Source organism: Arabidopsis lyrata (assembly GCF_000004255.2).
Source record: "Arabidopsis lyrata subsp. lyrata unplaced genomic scaffold ARALYscaffold_6, whole genome shotgun sequence".
Lineage (NCBI taxonomy): Eukaryota > Viridiplantae > Streptophyta > Magnoliopsida > Brassicales > Brassicaceae > Arabidopsis > Arabidopsis lyrata.
Window position 1 is genome coordinate 14,359,105 of NW_003302550.1, and position 18,457 is coordinate 14,377,561.

Sequence of the window (18,457 nt, forward strand, 5' to 3'; positions counted from 1 at the left end):
TCTTGATCTCCCCGAATTGTTTCCACTCCTCTTGATGTTGGAAATTTGATACATTGATGATATGTAGAGGGGACTGCTTTCATTTGATAAATCCATGGAGTCCCGAGAATGATGTTGTAAGCCGCAGGTTTATCGAAGACAACGAAATCCACGATCTTTGACACCCGTTTAGCAAGGACTGGTAGTTTGATTGTTCCGAGGGACATGACTGATTCACTTGTGAATGCCACTAACGGAGATGGAGGCCCTATAATGTCTGCCCGACTAATTCCCATCCTTTCCAAAGTACTTAAAAAGATTAGATCGACCAAACTGCCCGTATCGATAAGAATCCTTGATACTTCAAAGTTAGCAACATCCATGGTAATGACTAATGCATCATCATGAGGTCTTTCGAGGTGCCGCGTTTCTTCTTCGTCAAATGATATCGATGCACCTTGAAAATCGACTTCTTCACTCAAACTTGCTTTGAGTAAAACATTTCGCCTATGTTTTTTGATGGAACTTATCGAATCTCGACAAAATTTGGAACCTCCTAGAATAACATTGATCTTACCCTTCGAACTCCTTGGTTCTTCCTCGTTGGCTAACCTTGGTCTTTTGGACTCTTGATCTTTGGAATTTTCTTTTGCTTCGTGGTATTCCTTCACAAAATCTTTTATATCGAATTTGGAAAGATCTCCACTAGCCCAAAGCTCCGCGAGGTGCCTTTTAAGGGCACTACAATCCTTGGTTAAATGTCCAGTTACTTTATGAATGTCGCAATATAAACTTTCATCACGGATCCAAGTGTTTGACCTTCCTTTCCCTTGGAATTGCTTTCCGACGGCACCGTTAAAGGGTTGCGACCCAAATTTCCTTGGTCCTTTGCTTTTCCTAGGCTCGAACTTCTTGGTAGGGACGGTAATTGCCGGCTTTTCTTGCTTATTTCTTTTGGCGAAATTTTCTTTTTCGTCCTCTACTTCCATCCAGTTGTTTGCGTGGAAGAGTGCATCCTGAATTGTGTCTGGTTTATGAAGTATTAAATCTTCTTTAAACCTTGAATCATGTCGCAGTCCTTTTCGTAAGGCAGTTAAGGCTGACTGTTGCGAGATTCTTGGGAGCTTTGATAGCACTCCTTTGAACTTGGTGATGAAAACTCGAAGTGACTCATTTGACCCTTGTGACAGGTTCCAAAGATCGGCATCCGAAACACTTTTGTCCATAAGGATGGAATATTGTTTTAAGAACACAGCTGATAATTCGTCGAAATTGCTGATCGAACCCGGCTCTAATTGGGTGAACCACATTAGAGCTTGGCCACATAGATTTTCCGAAAAGAGCTTGCAGTACCCTGCATCCTCATCAGCTTCATCCAATTCGACTCTTCCGGCAGCTATCAGGAAAGCTGCGAGATAGCTCTTCGGATCCTCTAATCCGCTGTAAGGGTCCAACTTGAGCTTCCGAGAATCTTTTATTCTTAAACTTGCGATTCGCGGAACGAAAGGTGTTCGCCTAGCTTCTTCAATGACCCGATTGATATCCGGCTGCAAACTTGTAGCTTGATGGAACTTTGACTTCATTTCTTTTAGTTCTTGGCTAACCTTCCTCATAGTCTCGAACTGGTCGAGGTTTTCCTGCTCGTATTGATTTGCAAGTTGAACTTCATCTTCAAGCTGTGTCTCTTCCTCCAATGGCTGAACTACATTATTAGTAGCACCAGGAGTTGTTTGTCTGCTGGTTTCATTTCGCGCAGCGGAAATTGGCGAGTTGAGTATCCTTCTTCGGATATCCACAGGGTTTCCTGCACTTAAAGAACGAACACGAGTTTGTATAGTACTGACGTTTTGACTAAGAGATACCTGGGATGTTTGTAATGTGTCGACGGCCTTTTCCACATCTGAGAACTTTTGTGATATGTCCGACATGGTTTGCTGCATAGCTTTGAGGGTCTCGGCCAATGATGACTCAACGGCGTCTCCTCCGGACATTGCTGCTTATCTCGGAAATGTAGTAAGGAAAAATCTGACCACTCAAGAATCCTCTATCCCCACAGACGGCACCAAAATGTGGATGTCGGATTCACACACTCAAGTATTTTTATTAAGTAGGAAAGATTACTCTTGAGGGACAAAAATAAATATGCAAAAAGCTTATGAATTGCTACAAAAATTGTTGTAGTGTTTCTTCCTCCAGAGAGATATATCCCCCATACATGGCCATTGACCTTTATATTTATACATAGAAAAACGACATTTAAGTGGCTAATTAAGTACAATTATTCTCTCTTAAATGTGTCCGTTTTGATCTTTGCTTTTAATGCTTAACGTTTGAATTTGAGTTGATTCTGATCTTCATGGGCCTCGCCTTTTGGCCCAAATGTCCTTGGACTGACTTAACCATGACTTCGTCTCCGGACTCGTGTCGAGGTGCAGTCACTTCGGATTCTCCTTATGGTGATAACCACTTCGACTGTTCTTTTGACTTGTGGGTATAATTGCTTTATCCTTTATGGGCCGTTACCCTGACTACGTGGCAATCTTTGGTTGGTCCTGGACCTTTGGTGCGGGATCCGACACCAACATGTATGATGTCTAAAATTAGGCAACATGTAGCGGCATGTCAAGTGTGTCAAAGGTACAAATACTCCACTCTAGCTCCAAGTGGATTACAGCAGCCTTTGCATGTGCCAGAGAAGATATGGGAAGATATTTCCATGGACTTTATGGAAGGGTTGCCAAGATCAGGGGGAAATAATGCAATCTTGGTGGTGGTGGATTGATTATCTAAGTATGCTCACTCTCTCCGGCTTAAACATCCATTCACAGGAACTGATGTGGCTCATTTGCTTATCCAAGAGGTTATCAAGCTACGTGGCTTTCCTAGAACTATCATTTTTGATAGGGATAAGGTTTTCACGAGTCTGTTTTGGAAAGAGCTGTTTCGCTTGGCAGGAACCAGCCTGTGCTTCAGTACTGCTTATCACCCGCAGACTGATGGGCAGACTGAAGTCACTAATAGGGGTTTGGAGACCTATTTGAGATGTTTGCGGGAGAGCAGCCAAGGACTTGGGCTCAGTATCTTCCTTGGGCAGAATTTTGCTACAACTCATCCTACCATTCTGCCATTCAGATGACTCCATTCCATGTTGTATATGGGAGAGAGCCACCAACTCTGATCAAGTATGACTGTATGAGAATGGCTCCACCTCCAATGCTGACTTGGAAAAACAATTATTGGCTAGAGATGCCACTTTGGCCTTACTCAACACACATTTGCATAAAACTCAACAGCAGATGAAGAAGAGAGCTGATGAGCATCGCATGGAAGTTGAATTTGAGGTAGGGGATCAAGTCTATCTGAAAATGAGGCCATTTCGTCGCAAGTCATTGGCTAGAAGATCAAATGAGAAGTTGGCAGCGCGCTTTTATGGTCCATACAGAGTGGAGGCCAAAGTTTGGGAAGTAGCCTATCAACTCAAACTTCCAGCTGAAGCACGAATTCATCCAACCTTTCATGTGTCCTAGCTGAAAAAGGTAGTAGGTCACCAACCTGTGATTGTCTCCATTCCGGTTCAGTTAATTGTAGAAAGGATATTGTAAGCAAAACCTGAAGCCGCATTGGACTAGAGGAAAAACCCACTGACAGGGCAACATGAAGTGTTGATCAAGTGGAAGGGTCTGCCTGACTATGAATGCTCCTAGTAGTGGGTGAACACTATCAAGGGTCAGTTTCCTCGCTTCAACCTTGAGGACAAGGTGGGTTTTAAAGGGGAGGGTATTGTTACATATGATGCTCAGAGCCCACCAATCATCTACCAATACCAAAGGAGCTATTAAGGCCCAAAAGACGAAAGAGTAGAGACACGTGGAGAGAAGAGGATTGACACCAATGAAGATCATGGCTTGATTGGGGTTACTTTACTAGATCAAGGAATAACCACACTACCATATCATTACCAACATCCAGGTTAGGCAAAGGAGCCGCTGTGATTTGCTCAATGATTATCACAAGTGCAAATCTCTGCTACGACGAATCCGCCAAGCATCTACCATAAACGCCTCATACACCCTCACATCTCTCCTTAGGCCCAGTTCTCGGGTGCCTCAGTCTGTAATAACATAAATCAATCGGCCAAGTGGTAACCAATTATCAGACTATAGGAGAGAGTGTTACGTCCATTTCTAACCTCCAATCTTATGAAATCCACAGCCTGAGGAGATAGTTTTAGGATCTTTCACCATATCCATGACCCCATTTTTGTTGACATCCCAAAATGAGCAATTGCAAAGTAGATGATTTCCAAGCCACCCACAAAGAATCCAATATAGTGAACAGCTTCCAAATGGGATTTAGTGCAAAAACTCGTGCGAATACCCAGCCCACCTTCTTTTTTTCGCTAAACCAACATCTGCTCATGCTACCTTAGCCTTAGTTGAAATGTTTGGTGATCTACTCCATAGAAATGATCCACACATTTTCTCTAATATCCTTAAAACAAAGATTAGATAATCAAAAAACCGAACACGAAAAATTACATATGCTGGAAATTACCGTATTGAGAAGTTGTAGCGTCCCAAAACTACATCAGAAGTTTCCATACAACCTAGAATTGAGTTATACCCAAATTTTTTAAATTGAATTTAGTATAATTGCCCAAATTTATGAAAATTTATAATTTTAATTCAATCAACATATTATTCTTTTGGTTAGAAAAATATACATATTAGAAATATAGTTGTATACATATTAAAAATATAATTGTAAATACTAAACTCAAACCTAAATTTTTAAATTATAAATTTCTAAAAATTATTTGTAATGTTTGTGGTATTTTTTGTACTAAAAAATTTAGAATGGTATTTTTGAGAAAAAAACTAAAGTAATAGTACATTTAGAACAAAATTTTAGTTTAGTGGTATTTTAGGGTTTTTGTGTTATTGATTAATTTTCTGATTGCTACCAAAAAAAAAAAAAAAAAAAAAAGCTTAAAAGATTTTCCTGTCTAATTTCCTTCCGCGGAATCGGAGAAGGAGACTAGATTCGATGTGTTGTTGAAGATCTCGACTTTGTTCGATTTCGACCTCCACATTCAAAGATCCTTCTCATCCTCTTTGTTATTTCGTTGATTGAATATGGTTGGTTCGATTGTTCCCGGAGACATGGCTTGTTTGGATGCAGATTTGTTGCAGCTTCAAGAAATGTCATCCTTTGTTCTGAATTCAAAACCTGGATTCACTCAAAAGCTCTTCGACCAGTGGCTTTCTCTTCCTGAATCCCATCGACAGGTATCCATCTGCTTTAATTGGCTTTACAATTGGTACACTGATGCTGCTTAAGTTATTGAGATTTGGTTGCTTAATTACTCTCTGCTGTTGAAGATTTGTGTAAAGTTCGAATCTTTGATAGTGTTAGTGAGTGTTACTGAGATTTGGTTGCTTAATTACTCTATTCACTGGAATCTCAAGTCTTAACCTTTTCTCATTTCCTAATCGGTTTTCTAGATTGGATCATTGCTTAAGGATGCTATAGCTGGAGCTCCTATAAATGTTACTGGAAGTGCATCGGGTTCAAATTCTGCCACTATACCATCTATGTTTCCTGCTGGAAGTGCTCCTCCGCTTTCGCCAAGGAGTTGTGGTTCACCGCGTACAACCAAACAGAGAGCCCCTTCTAACTTAGGTTCTACTCTCAAAGTTGTCAACGAGCCTGTTAAAGAGCCAATACCTCAGGTTTTGATATGTGCATTCTTTTTTCCTCCTTTATATAGTAATGGAGTAAGATCACTGATTTTAAACTTGAAATGATTCTAGTTTTATTTCCAAAATGGTCGCCCACCACCAAGTGAGATAAAAGAGCAATGTATGTTTAGAATCAATCACTTCTTTTATGGTCACATTGATGGATTGCAGATACAAGGTAAGAAGAAGTCATAAGTTTTCTACTATTTAAAGTGACATTTATTTGGAATTGTATATTAACTTTTTCCCCTTTTCAATACTCAGAATTCAAATTAGTCACCAGAGAAATCTGCAAGCTCCCATCTTTCTTCTCCACTTCACTTTTCCAGAAGATCGATGTCAATAATACAGGTTTTGTTACTAGGTGTGTGCTTCTTCTATGCTTTTTGTATGGTGGAATCTGATGGTGTGCATAGTTTGCAGCATACTTCAAGCTTCTCACTTTGTCATGTATATGGTGATAACTGTACCGAAACACCCAGTATAACAATTTTTCGTGTTTGTTTGTACAGAGAAGCATTTATTGATTATTGGGTAAACGGGAACATGTTGATAATGGATACAACGACCCAAATCTTCAAGATACTAAAGCAGAAAGATCAGAGTTTCATTGTGAAGGTAATTTTCTTTTGATTTGCATATTCAGTCATGAGAGCGAGTTAATACTCCAGATTCTTTTCTTTTTTTTTCCTGGCAGGATGATTTCAAACCACTACTTAAAGAACTGTTGGCGACGCATCCTGGGCTAGAGTTCCTGCAATCCACACCTGAATTTCAAGAAAGATATGGTTAGGTCTTAACTTCATATACATTTTAGTATTCTAATTTACCTCATGTTTTCTTTTTCCTCTGGGTATTGCTTGAGTAATGGTGTTTAGTAATTGAGTTTGGTTGTACATTTCATTCTTGGAAGTAGATGGTTAGCTACAGCTCTAGTTGAGAAGAATGAGTGAATAAGTTTGCCATTTTTGGTATGATGTACTTATCTAAATCTGTTGGATGTTTACCACATCAATCATATTTCTAGTGAAATAAGATAATGTTAATAATTGATGCATCGAGATAATAAATGTGGCATGACTCTGTATGGATTTGAAACATTTTATACGATACGGTTCCTTTGTTGTGTTGTGTTGTGTTAGACATCATCTTTTAACTTGCAAATCCATAAAGCTTTCAAGTATGGCATGAATCATCTTCCGTAGGATGATAATTTGTGTTCTCTCCAATAGGTCTATGAATCCTGCAGGGGTTATATAAGAGAAAATTTCTGACTTTTGTCTATCTTAATAGAAGAAATAGAAGAAATTCTGGAACTTGTTTATGAATCATGTGTCAGTTAGTAATGAAATTATGTGAACACTTTTATTGTTTGCTATATCTTGAGTCCATATTCTTTGGTATTTGCTGCTACCGGTATCAAAGGAATATTTAAGCATGCTGTTTTGTCTGATACAATTTGTATTTTGATGAACCAGCTGAAACTGTCACCTACCGAATATTTTACTACATAAATAGATCTGGCAATGGTCGAATTACATTTAGGGAGCTTAAACGGGGAAACTTAATTGATGCTATGCTACATGCTGATGAAGAAGAAGATATTAACAAAGTGTTGAGGTACTGACCAAAAAATTGCGTGCTATTGTTGTATGTTTGGTTTTGTTTCTGCTCATTTAACATCACTTTTCTATTCACTTTGGCAACTAGATACTTCTCATATGAGCATTTCTATGTCATATACTGCAAGTTCTGGGAGCTGGATACGGATCACGATTTCCTGATTGACAAAGAAAATCTTATGAGATATGGAAACCATGCTCTTACTTACCGGATTGTCGACAGAATATTCTCCCAGGTTCTGTCTAAAAAGTCTTGAACTTTTAGAATGATTTTTAATGCCGACTACTTGAAGATTTTATTTATATTGCTTCCATTTAAGAGTTGTGTCCTCGTTCAAAGTTATTATTGCTCGTAAGATGACTGTCATCATGGATAATGCATTGGTTTCTTATCAGGTTGCTAGGAAGTTCACTAGCAAAGTTGAAGGGAAGATGGGGTATGAGGACTTTGTTTATTTCATACTTGCGGAAGAAGATAAATCTTCAGAGCCTAGCCTAGAATATTGGTAAGCTGTGATATAAGGATCCGAAAGTTGCAGACAGATAGCATTTTGAGTGTTTTTTACTGACACGAGTATATATTGGATTAGGTTTAAGTGCATAGACTTGGATGCAAATGGGATTATTACGCGAAATGAGATGCAATTCTTTTATGAAGAGCAGTTGCATCGAATGGAATGCATGGCGCAAGAGGCTGTTCTTTTCGAGGATATCTTATGTCAGATGATTGATATGATCGGGCCAGAGGTTGGACAATGTGTCTAATGTTTTTCTATATTTAAACAAGATATAGGACAGTCACAGAAGTAGTTAGTGTTCCCAGTTTTTCTTTCTGACTCTTGCGATTTTGTGTTTCATTTGATTGTTTCTTGTTTCTTTCCACAGAACGAAAGCCATATAACGTTGCGTGACCTGAAAGGCTCAAAACTCTCTGGAAACGTCTTCAACATCCTTTTTAATCTGAACAAATTTATGGCATTTGAAACACGGGATCCGTTCCTCATTCGTCAGGTACTCCATGTTTGATATTCAACCTTGCTGTTTTCTAGACACCATGGGCATCACATAACATTTCAACATGTCAAACGAAAACAGGAGCGTGAGAACCCTACATTGACAGACTGGGACCGTTTTGCACATAGAGAGTATATTAGGCTTTCAATGGAAGAAGATGTTGAAGATGCATCCAATGGAAGTGCTGAGGTTTGGGATGACTCGTCACTGGAGGCTCCCTTCTGACTTCTGAGTTCAAAGAGGTAGTAAGTCAACAGGAAAAGAAAAAAAAAAGGAAACAGAAAAACTTAGAAGTTGAAGGTTATGCTAATGTTGTTATTCATCATATTAGTTATTCATGCAGAAGAGAAACATAAAGTCCCTGAGAAGAATCTTTGGCGAAAAACAAGCGAAAAGCCGGTAGTATCCTCTGTTGAATCCCATACTTAGCTTGAATTTGTTTTCTAACTTCTCGTCATTTCTTAGCTGATTATACAGTTATATTTATTAATAATCGTCGTCTAGCTCATCGCTTTACGTCTTCTTCGCCTGTATTACATTCACTTTGTTCTATCTCTGGGTTTTTGTATGTACTTTAGAGCTGTGTTACTTCATCATCTTCAGTTGTTCGAAATATTGTGAAAATCAATTCCATAATTACTTTATATTATTCTTTTTGGTTGGTTCTTGGTTTATAGGAATCCTAGAAAGTAGATTATATACCGTAATACGTTTTTTCTCAGGTTTACTTGTTTAATATCAAGTGGTCACCCCACTGAACTGAGATTTTTAGAAATCATGTTCTTGTTATGTTTTCAAAAGTTTTTGATTAAGATTTGTTTCTAAAATGAAAACTTAAGATGAAGTTTCCATACAACCTAGATTTGAGTTATACCCAAATTTATGAAACTAAATAGTATAGATGCCCCAAATTTTGGGGATGTGTTTTTAGTTAAGTTGTTAAGTCCATTCGACTCCGCTTTCTCCACCGGAGTTCGACTCCACTAAGTAGGGATTGACTATGGATCGGGTCTTGTTGATCCAAATATGTCAAAAAAAAAAAAAAAAATGTGCCCCAAATTTATTAAAATTTTATATTTTTAATTCAATCAACATATTATTCTTTTGGTTAAAAAAATATACACATTAAAAATATAATTGTAAATAATAAACCTAAACCCAAACTTATAAACCTTTAAAATCATTTTTAATATTTTTGGTATTTTTGCAATAAATTTTTGCAGTGGTATTTTTGAAAATAAAAACTAGCAATTGTACATTTTAATAGAAAACTTAGTTTAGTTTCAACTAAAAAAAAAACTTAGTTTAGTGGTATGGGTTTTGTCTTATTTTTTCATTTTATGTATTTCAGATCCATTAAAAAAAAAAAGAGTTAAAGCATTTTCCTTTCTCCGATTACGGAGAAGGAGACTAGATTATTCGATTTGTTGTTGAAGATCTCAACTTTGTTAAATTTCCAATTTCGCCTGTTCGATTGAATATGGTGGATACGATTGTTCCCGGAGACATGGCTTGTTTGGATGTAGATTTGTTGCAGCTTCAAGAAATGTCTTCCTTTGTTCTAAATTCAAAACCTGGATTCACTCAAAAACTCTTCGACCAGTGGCTTTCTCTTCCTGAATCCCATCGACAGGTATCAGACCGACCACTCTTCTGCTTTAATTGGCTTTAGAAGTTGGTTGCTTACTTACTTACTCTGGTGTTGAAGATTGGTGTAACTTTGATAGTGTTAGTTTGTATTACAATGATGCTTAGGTTACTGAGATTTGGTTCTCTGTGGTGTTGCAAATTGGTGTAAAGTTCGAATCTTTCGTTGAAAGTCTTAGTCAGTATTACAATGATGCTTAGGTTACTGAGAGTTGGTTGCTTAATTACTCTGTGGTGTTGAAGATTGGTGTAAAGTTCGGATCTTTGATAGTGTTAGTGTGTGTTACAATGATGCTTTGGTTACTGAGATTTGGTTGCTTTATTACTATGTGGTGTTGAAGATTGGTGTAAAGTTCGAATCTTTGATAGTGTTAGCGAGTGTAAATAGCGATTCACTGGAATTTGACGTCTAAAGCTTTGTTTTTTTCTTTTCTAGATTGGATCATTGCTTAAGGATGCTATGGCTGGAGCTCCTATAAATGTTACTGGAAGTGCATCGGGTTCTAATTCTGCCACTATACCATCTATGTTTCCTGCTGGAAGTGCCCCTCCGCTTTCACCAAGGAGTTGTGGTTCACCGCGTACAACCAAACAGAGAGCCCCTTCTAACTTAGGTTCTACTCTCAAAGTTGTCAACGAGCCTGTTAAAGAGCCAATACCTCAGGTTTTGAACTGTTTTTTTCTGCAAGCTTTTGATAATTGCATTCTTTTTTCCTCCTATATATAGTAATGGAGTTAAGATCACTGATTTTAAACTTGAAATGATTCTAGTTTTATTTCCAAAATGGTCGCCCACCACCAAGCGAGATAAAAGAGCAATGTATGTTTAGAATCAATCACTTCTTTTATGGTCACATGGATGGGTTGCAGATAAAAGGTAAGAATTCATAAGTTCTCTACTATTTAAAGTGACATTTATTTGGATTTGTTTATTAACTTTTCCCCCTTTTCAATACACAGAATTCAAATTAGTCACCAGAGAAATCTGCAAGCTCCCATCTTTCTTCTCCACTTCACTTTTCCAGAAGATCGATGTTAATAATACAGGTTTTGTTACTAGGTGTGTGCTTCTTCGATGCTTTTTGTATGGTGGAATCTGATGTGTGCATAGTTTCCAGCGTACTTCATGTTTCCTGCTCATTTTATAGTCACTCTCATTTTAGTATTTGATTATGCAGAGAAGCATTTATTGATTATTGGGTAAATGGGAACATGTTGATAATGGATACAACGACCCAAATCTTCAAGATATTAAAGCAGCAAAATCAGAATTTCATTGTTAAGGTAATTTTCTTTTGAGTTGCATTTTCAGTCACGATAGCTAGTTAATTTCCCAATCTCCTTGCTCTTATGTTTGCATTTTTAATTCGCAACATTCTTTCTTTCTTTTTCTGGCAGGATGATTTCAAACCACTACTTAAAGAACTGTTGGCGACACATCCTGGGCTAGAGTTCCTGCAAAGCACACCTGAATTCCAAGAAAGATATGGTTAGGTCTCAAGTTCTCGTGTTTTATCTCGTATTTTCTTTTCCCTCTTGATATTACTTGAGTATGTTTAGTAATTGAGCCGGAGTTTGGTTGTAGATTTTATTCTTCAAAGTATACAATAAGCTACCGTGCTAGTTATGATGTATTATGAGTAACTCTGTTCTGTATGGTATGGTTTTCTATCTACATCATTCGGATATGGTTACTAAATCAATCATATTACTAGATAACTAAGACAATTTTAACGATTGTTGCATCAAGATGATAACATGGCAATACTCTGATTGGATTTGAAATACTCTATAGATTTCTTGTTTTATTAGACATCTTCTTGTAACTTGCAATTCCATAGAACTTGCACGCGTAGCATGAAACATTCTCTGTTCAGAGGATGATAATGTGTTCTCTCATATAGGTCTACGACTCCAACTTTTGTCAATCTTATAAAAGTTTTTTCTGGAATTGCTTTATGAATAATTTGTTAGTAATGAAATTACATGAACACTTTTATTGTTTGCCATGTATGGAGTCATTCTCTGGTATTTTCTGCTACTATTGAAAATGGTGGGAATCAATTGCAGTTTTGTCTGATACAACTTTATTTTGATGGGCCAGCTGAAACTGTCACCTACAGAATATTTTACTACATAAATAGATCTGGGAATGGTCGACTTACATTTAGGGAGCTCAGACGGGGAAACTTAATTGATGCAATGCTACATGCTGACGAAGAAGAAGATATCAACAAAGTGTTGAGGTACTAACAAACGGAGTTCGTCTGATTGTTGTATATATAGTTTTGTTTCTCTTTATTTGAAATCAACACTTTTCTATTTACTTTGACAACTAGATACTTCTCATATGAGCATTTCTATGTCATATACTGCAAGTTCTGGGAGCTGGATACGGATCACGATTTCCTGATTGACAAAGAAAATCTAATGAGATATGGAAACCATGCTCTTACTTACCGGATTGTCGACAGAATATTCTCTCAGGTTCTGTCTAAAAAATTTTGATCTTTTAGAATGATTTTTAATGGATAATGCATTGGTTGCTACTCGAAGATTTTATTTATATTATGAGATATGGAAACCATGCTCTTACTACTTGTAGATTTTATTTATATTGCTTCCATTTTAAGAGTTCTGTCCTTGTTCAAAGTTATTATTGCTCTTAAGATGACTGTCATCATGGATAATGCATTGGTTTCTACTCAGGTTGCTAGGAAGTTCACTAGCAAAGTGGAAGGGAAGATGGGGTATGAGGACTTTGTCTATTTCATACTTGCGGAAGAAGATAAATCGTCAGAGCCTAGCCTAGAATATTGGTAAGCGGTGATATAAGGATCCAAAAGTTGCTGACAGATAGCATTTTGAGTTTTTTTGACTGACACCAGTATATATTGGACTAGGTTTAAGTGCATAGACTTGGATGCAAATGGGATTATTACGCGAAATGAGATGCAATTCTTTTATGAAGAGCAGTTGCATCGAATGGAGTGCATGGCGCAAGAGGCTGTTCTTTTCGAGGATATCTTATGTCAGATGATTGATATGATCGGACCAGAGGTTCAACAATATGTCTCTTATGTTTTGTGTTTATTATATGCTATTCTTTATTTAAATAAGATATAGAACGGTCACAAAAGTAGTTTTTGTTCACAGTTTTTCTTTCTGACTCTTGCGATTTTGTTGTGTTTGATTGTTTCTTGTTTCCTTCCACAGAACGAAAGCCATATAACGCTGCATGACCTGAAAGGCTCAAAGCTCTCTGGAAACGTCTTCAACATCCTTTTTAATCTAAACAAATTTATGGCATTTGAAACACGGGATCCGTTCCTCATTCGTCAGGTACTCCACGTTTGATATTCAACCTTGCTGTTTTCTTGACACCATTGGCCTCTTATAACATTTCAACATGTCAAACAAAAACAGGAGCGTGAGAACCCTACATTGACAGACTGGGACCGTTTTGCACATAGAGAGTATATTAGGCTTTCAATGGAAGAAGATGTTGAAGATGCATCCAATGGAAGTGCTGAGGTTTGGGATGAGTCGTCACTGGAGGCTCCCTTCTGAGTTCATTAAGGTAAGTCATCGGAAAATCGTAATGTCTAGAAGATAAAACCAGTGGAATGGATTAAAAACAAAAAGGAAATGGAAAAAAAACTTAAAAGTTAATGGTTGTGCAAATGTTGTTTTTGTTTTTGTTTTTGTTTTTGGACGTCAAGCTGTGCAAATGTTGTTATTTCATCATATTAGTTAATCATGCAGAAAAGAAATATAAAAGTTCCTGAGAAGATTCATTGGAGCTTTGTCGAGGAAGGAAAGTGAAAAACAAACAAAAAGCCGGTAGTGCCCTCTGTTGAACTTAGCTTCGATTTGTTTTCTAACTTATCTTCATTGGTTAGCTTTTTAATACAGTATATTTATTGATAATCTTCTTCACCTGTAGTGCATTCACTTTGCTCTGATGTTTCTATCTCTGGGTTTTTGTATGTACTTTGTAGCTGTGTTACTTCATCATCTCCAGATGTTGAGAATTGTGAAAATCAATGCTATAGTTCCTTTTACTTTTGGTTGGTTCCTGAATAAACAGGATGTCACTTAGATGAGAAGAGGTTGGTTGTGTTATTGCTATTGATCTGTTAGTGATGTCTTCTTATTTTTTGAAATTCTTAAGGAAAGCGTTTGCTGGTAGGAACAGCCATTTTGCCTCTGTTCAGTTTATCTTCAAATTTTCAGTTTAGAATCGCTTTAGTTGGTTTGCGTTGCTCTGAACTGTTTGTGAAACGAACCATGCTAAACCTTCCTTTATAATACTGAAAACTTTTTGTACAACAGATGACGAAATAAGGAGGGGCTTGTTATGTACATAGCAGAACTGGCAAAGTTACCAGAACCGATCTTTATTGACACTGAGATAACCAGACATGACTTTCCCACCCGTATTCCTCATACCATCGATGAGGAAACACCAAGTGGAACCCAATGCTCCGACGAAGAAATCAGCGTCTGATGCCATTAAGAAGTTAACCAGAGGATAGTTTGTGCTCATCTCTCTCCCGAGGCTTGCTTCATACTCAGCCATGGACTTATTACCGACTTGTCTTGCCACTTTCGTGTAATAGAATCTCCAGTGAGCATAGTCTTCACTTCTGTCCACAACTTCCTTCATCTCTGTAGACAGCCAGATCCTATTGAGCTCTGGAAATCGATCTCTGATCCGATCAGCTAAACGCATGTACTCTTCTAAAGCTGCCACTCTCATCTCGCATGCTTTGTCTCCCATCCGCACGTGAACACTCAGCATTGGCCTTGGAATCCATGGCTTGTGATCCGACCACACCTGTTCCTCAATCTGTGTCTTAATCTTCTTGTTCTTCTTTCTCCAATCTCTTGCAGAGAGAACAATCTTGGCAGCTTCTTTTCCAAATGCGGAATTTCGAGCAGTGTTCATCAAACCGCAAGTGTATTCTGTTTGATATCTCATCAAGTATCTCACTGCTTGTGCTCTCCACCATCTCCGATCCATTTTCCGGTGACTGGAGATTAAACTTCCATTGATTTCCGTAGTCGACTTCATATAACTCCAAGGCTTACCCCACAGCTTTGGTATAGGCCCAGCCCAAATCTCCTTTGTGGTGTAGTTTTGTTTCCTTGTAACAATTCCACTCTCCCACGCTTCTCTCTTCTTCACAATCGCAAACGCGCGTTTCCGACACTCCTCCGATGTTTCCGGTAGAAAATAGCATGACCAGCTTCCACGAGAAGAACCTGCAGCCAAACAAAGAGAAACACCAAAATCAAACCCAAAGTTTGGTTCTTATATAGACCTTTCGGCGTCTAAAACATCTTCATAAGAAGATTAACCATGAAGATGTAGTTTGTGATAGTTGCTGCTATATGTTATCGAGTGAAGACTCAAGGATTAAAGCCTTTATGTACCTTTGCAACCATCATGATCTGCTCGGTTGTAGTGATTTGTAACGAGCACTCGGTTTTCTTTTATAGCTATCGCGAGAAGACCAGTCATTCCAGCGATCTGAGCTCCTATTCCAAAACCAGGAAGCGTTTCCCAATCAGCTACAAGGAACTTGAGACTCTTGTTTTGACAGTCCAAAGGATGCTGATGAATCCATATCTCACGTTGCACTCTCCTCGTTAACGGATAATTCTCTTCATCTCCTCCACTGATCTGAAAACAAGCTATTTTTGAGCATTCATCATAGTAATTTCTTGATGACAAAGAAGAGCAGAAGCATATACCCAAGAAGGGAGTGTCCGATTCGCTATCCGTGTATCCAAACGCTCCCTAACCCGTGCCTTCTCCTCACAATTCTCCAAATGTGGACCATTTGGTACATCGGATTTGTTCATCCCTACCTTCTTCAAGAAGTCTTCTTCATTTAGTAATAAATTATCCCAAGCAGAGACCAAAAGTTTCACTTCATCTTCTTCTTCTGTCTCAACTTTGTTCTTCCATTTCAGTTTCCGGTCTATGCTTGCAACCATATCTACATATAAACAATTTTATTCATTACATATAAAAAAAAACCACACAAAAATTTACCAAGAATCAAAATCTTTGAGACTCACTGATGATTTGAGAGGTGGAGGAATTGCAAGGAGGAAAAACAGAGGAAGTGGAGGTGAAGGAGAAGGCGGCGAACTCGAAGGTGCCAAGAGAAGTGAGAGCAGCTAAGAAAAGTGAAGTGAGACAGATTCCACATAGAAACCCAACTACACAGATTTGACATGGAAATGAATTTCCAAGTTTTAATGCTTTCTCTGAAACCACTCTCTCTAATGACTTCATGCTCATAGTAACTCTATTTTTGGTCACTAAAGAACCAAACCCAGTTTCTAAGTTTTTGTATTCTCCTTCTATTTTGTAACTGAAAATTTTCCCAAGGAAACAAAAGCTTTTCTAGGAAAATGCTTTCTTTTATAGCCACCACACCTTACCAACTATTAACCAGAAATCACATGATATTTCTCTAACTTTTTGTTTCTTTTCTGAGATAAAATTTATTTTTTGTGGGAAAAAGATAGATCAGGATCTATTTGTTTCCTTCTTCATTAGTGGTCCATTTTCTCTTTTTCTGCAACAGAGAAAATAACAAAGATAAATTAGAGCTCTCAATAAAAGAGATCAAACCAAATGCCAAAAAAAAAAAAGAACCAGCTTCAAAATCTGATGAACCTTAAAAAAAATTCCAGTCTTTTCACTAGAAAATGGAGAAAAGAGCAAGAGTGAAGAGAAATAATAAACCTATGAAACGGATTGTTATATAATTATGGAGATATTAAAGGAGAGAAGAGCATAACCGTTGATCGTATCTAAACCTCAATTACTTTTAAAACATTTTGAACTCTATTTAAATCTCTATTTTCCATTTAAAAAATTTAGGAAATTATGGATTTCGATGAAAAAACGACACTTGGATTATAGAGAAAGAAAGAACAAAAAGCCTTTTAACCAGCTGGTCTGAAAATGAGGCAGAGAATCATAACACAAATCCACTACATACAAGCCAAGAATCCACCCACAAAGAAATATCTATGGACATTTGTTTACTGATAATTTTTGTTGATAATCATGAAATTTTTCATGGAAAGGGAAAGAAAAGAGAAAAAGCATTGGGAAATTAACAAAAAATTTTGTTGATAATCATGAAATTTTTCTATGTCTTAAGAAGTGACAAGAGAGTTTGATGTGAGCGAGGTTGTGTTTTGTTGTGAATTGTGTTAAAAAAGTAATGCTGTCACTCTTTTTTTAGTTATTTATTTTGATGTTCGGTGAAGCAATTAACCACAATTCGTATGGTTGCATGAAAAAGTAGAAGTGACTTGATTTAAAAGTTTAGTATAAAACACGGGATAATAATGAGTATTCCTCTTCTTTTTCTTTCTTTTGGTATCAACAAATTGAATCATGAAAGCCTTTTAACCAAAAAAAAAACAAAAACAAATAGAATCATGCCAATGGTATATTACTTGTTTTTATTATTGATTTCTCTGTGAAATTCATGAGAGGTGTTTGGGTCTTGGATTAAAAGAGATTGTTGTCTCAACTTGTACTAATGATGATATTCCTACTTTGAATGAGAAGAGTAATGTCAAAGCTTCATCCAAGGCATTAGATACGGCTATTGTTTCTAATGGTGCAGCGTTAATGAACGGGTTTAACCACATGGTTGTTGACTCATCGGTTCTACCCCTTGTTGATGTAGTAGAACCTAACACCGAGTTTCTTTCCTCTTCAATCTCGAATGAAGGAGCTGCCATTGACTTGTGTTCGGTAGCAGTTACTGATGCAAGTAAGAATGTGGATGTTGTTCACTATTCAGAAGCGAAGGAGCTGCCATCATCAGACACGAATGTGATGGCTACTCCCGCAAAGGTCTTTTCAATTATCACTACCTCGGCTTCAGGGGTCCATTCTAGTACTAATTCTTTTCGCAAAGCCTCTAGTTCAAATAAATATGCAGTGCTGGATTTAGCATCGGATGTGGTACTGCCTGATGATTCAGAAGAAGATGTTTCTTCCGGGTCGGATGATTCGGATGAGGATCTCATTTTGAATCTCAAGTCACCATTTTCAGAAAAACATCTCCAAGACCGACCATTGCAATTGCCGATCAGGGCAATTAATAATGGTCGTGGAGGAAGAAGAGGGGAAAGACGCGGTCGAGGGAATCGTGGTCGACGAGGTGGGTTTGGCTGAACCCATTTAATCGATTCATGTTTCTAATCGTTTATTTTCTCGATAGTTGCCATGCTTTGGAATCTTTTGCTGTGTTTTGTTACTCATTTCCGCTTTGTTGAATTGTACGAGTACTATCGTACTGTCTTGTAACGGTTTTATTTATTAAAAAAAAATAAAAAAAAAAAAAAAATTCATGAGCACAATTTGTACCATTGTTTCTGCTTTAATTATATAAAAAATCATTTTGATAT

General features: G+C 37.5%; 3 protein-coding genes across 5 annotated transcripts; 2 read left to right on the forward strand and 1 right to left on the reverse strand.

The window, feature by feature from the left end:
• The first annotated feature begins 4,948 nt into the window (after window positions 1–4,948).
• On the forward strand, window positions 4,949–9,006 carry LOC9310527 (serine/threonine protein phosphatase 2A regulatory subunit B''beta). Of its 3 annotated transcripts, none has more exons than XM_021020998.1 (13): window positions 4,949–5,267; window positions 5,484–5,711; window positions 5,793–5,898; window positions 5,985–6,084; window positions 6,233–6,338; window positions 6,418–6,508; window positions 7,199–7,340; window positions 7,431–7,578; window positions 7,739–7,848; window positions 7,933–8,089; window positions 8,228–8,353; window positions 8,438–8,598; window positions 8,688–9,006. In XM_021020998.1, exons 1-12 carry the CDS (start codon window positions 5,115–5,117, stop codon window positions 8,579–8,581), a joined length of 1,611 nt encoding a protein of 536 aa, XP_020876657.1. In that variant the 5' UTR covers window positions 4,949–5,114; the 3' UTR covers window positions 8,582–8,598; window positions 8,688–9,006. The 3 variants fall into 3 exon arrangements, with proteins under 3 accessions (XP_020876657.1, XP_020876656.1, XP_020876655.1); XM_021020997.1 differs by having other exon boundaries at window positions 8,700–9,006; XM_021020996.1 differs by having other exon boundaries at window positions 8,438–9,006.
• A 696-nt stretch (window positions 9,007–9,702) lies between these two features.
• Window positions 9,703–14,070, forward strand: LOC110227271 (serine/threonine protein phosphatase 2A regulatory subunit B''beta-like). Its single transcript, XM_021020999.1, has 13 exons — window positions 9,703–9,989; window positions 10,440–10,667; window positions 10,775–10,880; window positions 10,964–11,063; window positions 11,182–11,287; window positions 11,402–11,492; window positions 12,108–12,249; window positions 12,343–12,490; window positions 12,713–12,822; window positions 12,907–13,063; window positions 13,220–13,345; window positions 13,430–13,583; window positions 13,769–14,070. Exons 1-12 carry the CDS (start codon window positions 9,837–9,839, stop codon window positions 13,571–13,573), a joined length of 1,611 nt encoding a protein of 536 aa, XP_020876658.1. The 5' UTR covers window positions 9,703–9,836; the 3' UTR covers window positions 13,574–13,583; window positions 13,769–14,070.
• Window positions 14,071–14,278: 208 nt separating this feature from the next.
• Window positions 14,279–16,635, reverse strand: LOC9308400. Its single transcript, XM_021021000.1, has 4 exons — window positions 16,094–16,635; window positions 15,764–16,011; window positions 15,443–15,692; window positions 14,279–15,271 (listed from the first exon to the last, which is right to left on the reverse strand). The coding sequence occupies exons 1-4, from the start codon at window positions 16,317–16,319 to the stop codon at window positions 14,388–14,390; spliced, it is 1,608 nt and encodes a 535-aa protein (XP_020876659.1). The 5' UTR covers window positions 16,320–16,635; the 3' UTR covers window positions 14,279–14,387.
• Window positions 16,636–18,457: the final 1,822 nt, after the last annotated feature.

Bases quoted from the DNA above. Each gene is read 5' to 3' on its own strand.
- LOC9310527 (XM_021020996.1), top strand. From the start codon at position 5,115: ATGGTTGGTTCGATTGTTCCCGGAGACATGGCTTGTTTGGATGCAGAT. The intron at 5,712-5,792 runs GTTTTGATATGT...AAATGATTCTAG, and splicing joins TTAAAGAGCCAATACCTCAG to TTTTATTTCCAAAATGGTCG. The intron at 5,899-5,984 runs GTAAGAAGAAGT...TTCAATACTCAG, and splicing joins TGATGGATTGCAGATACAAG to AATTCAAATTAGTCACCAGA.
- LOC9308400 (XM_021021000.1), bottom strand. From the start codon at position 16,319: ATGAGCATGAAGTCATTAGAGAGAGTGGTTTCAGAGAAAGCATTAAAA. The intron at 16,012-16,093 runs GTGAGTCTCAAA...GTTTATATGTAG, and splicing joins CTCCACCTCTCAAATCATCA to ATATGGTTGCAAGCATAGAC. The intron at 15,272-15,442 runs GTACATAAAGGC...GTTTGGCTGCAG, and splicing joins AGATCATGATGGTTGCAAAG to GTTCTTCTCGTGGAAGCTGG.
- LOC110227271 (XM_021020999.1), top strand. From the start codon at position 9,837: ATGGTGGATACGATTGTTCCCGGAGACATGGCTTGTTTGGATGTAGAT. The intron at 11,064-11,181 runs GTGTGTGCTTCT...TTGATTATGCAG, and splicing joins AATACAGGTTTTGTTACTAG to AGAAGCATTTATTGATTATT. The intron at 12,823-12,906 runs GTAAGCGGTGAT...ATATTGGACTAG, and splicing joins GAGCCTAGCCTAGAATATTG to GTTTAAGTGCATAGACTTGG.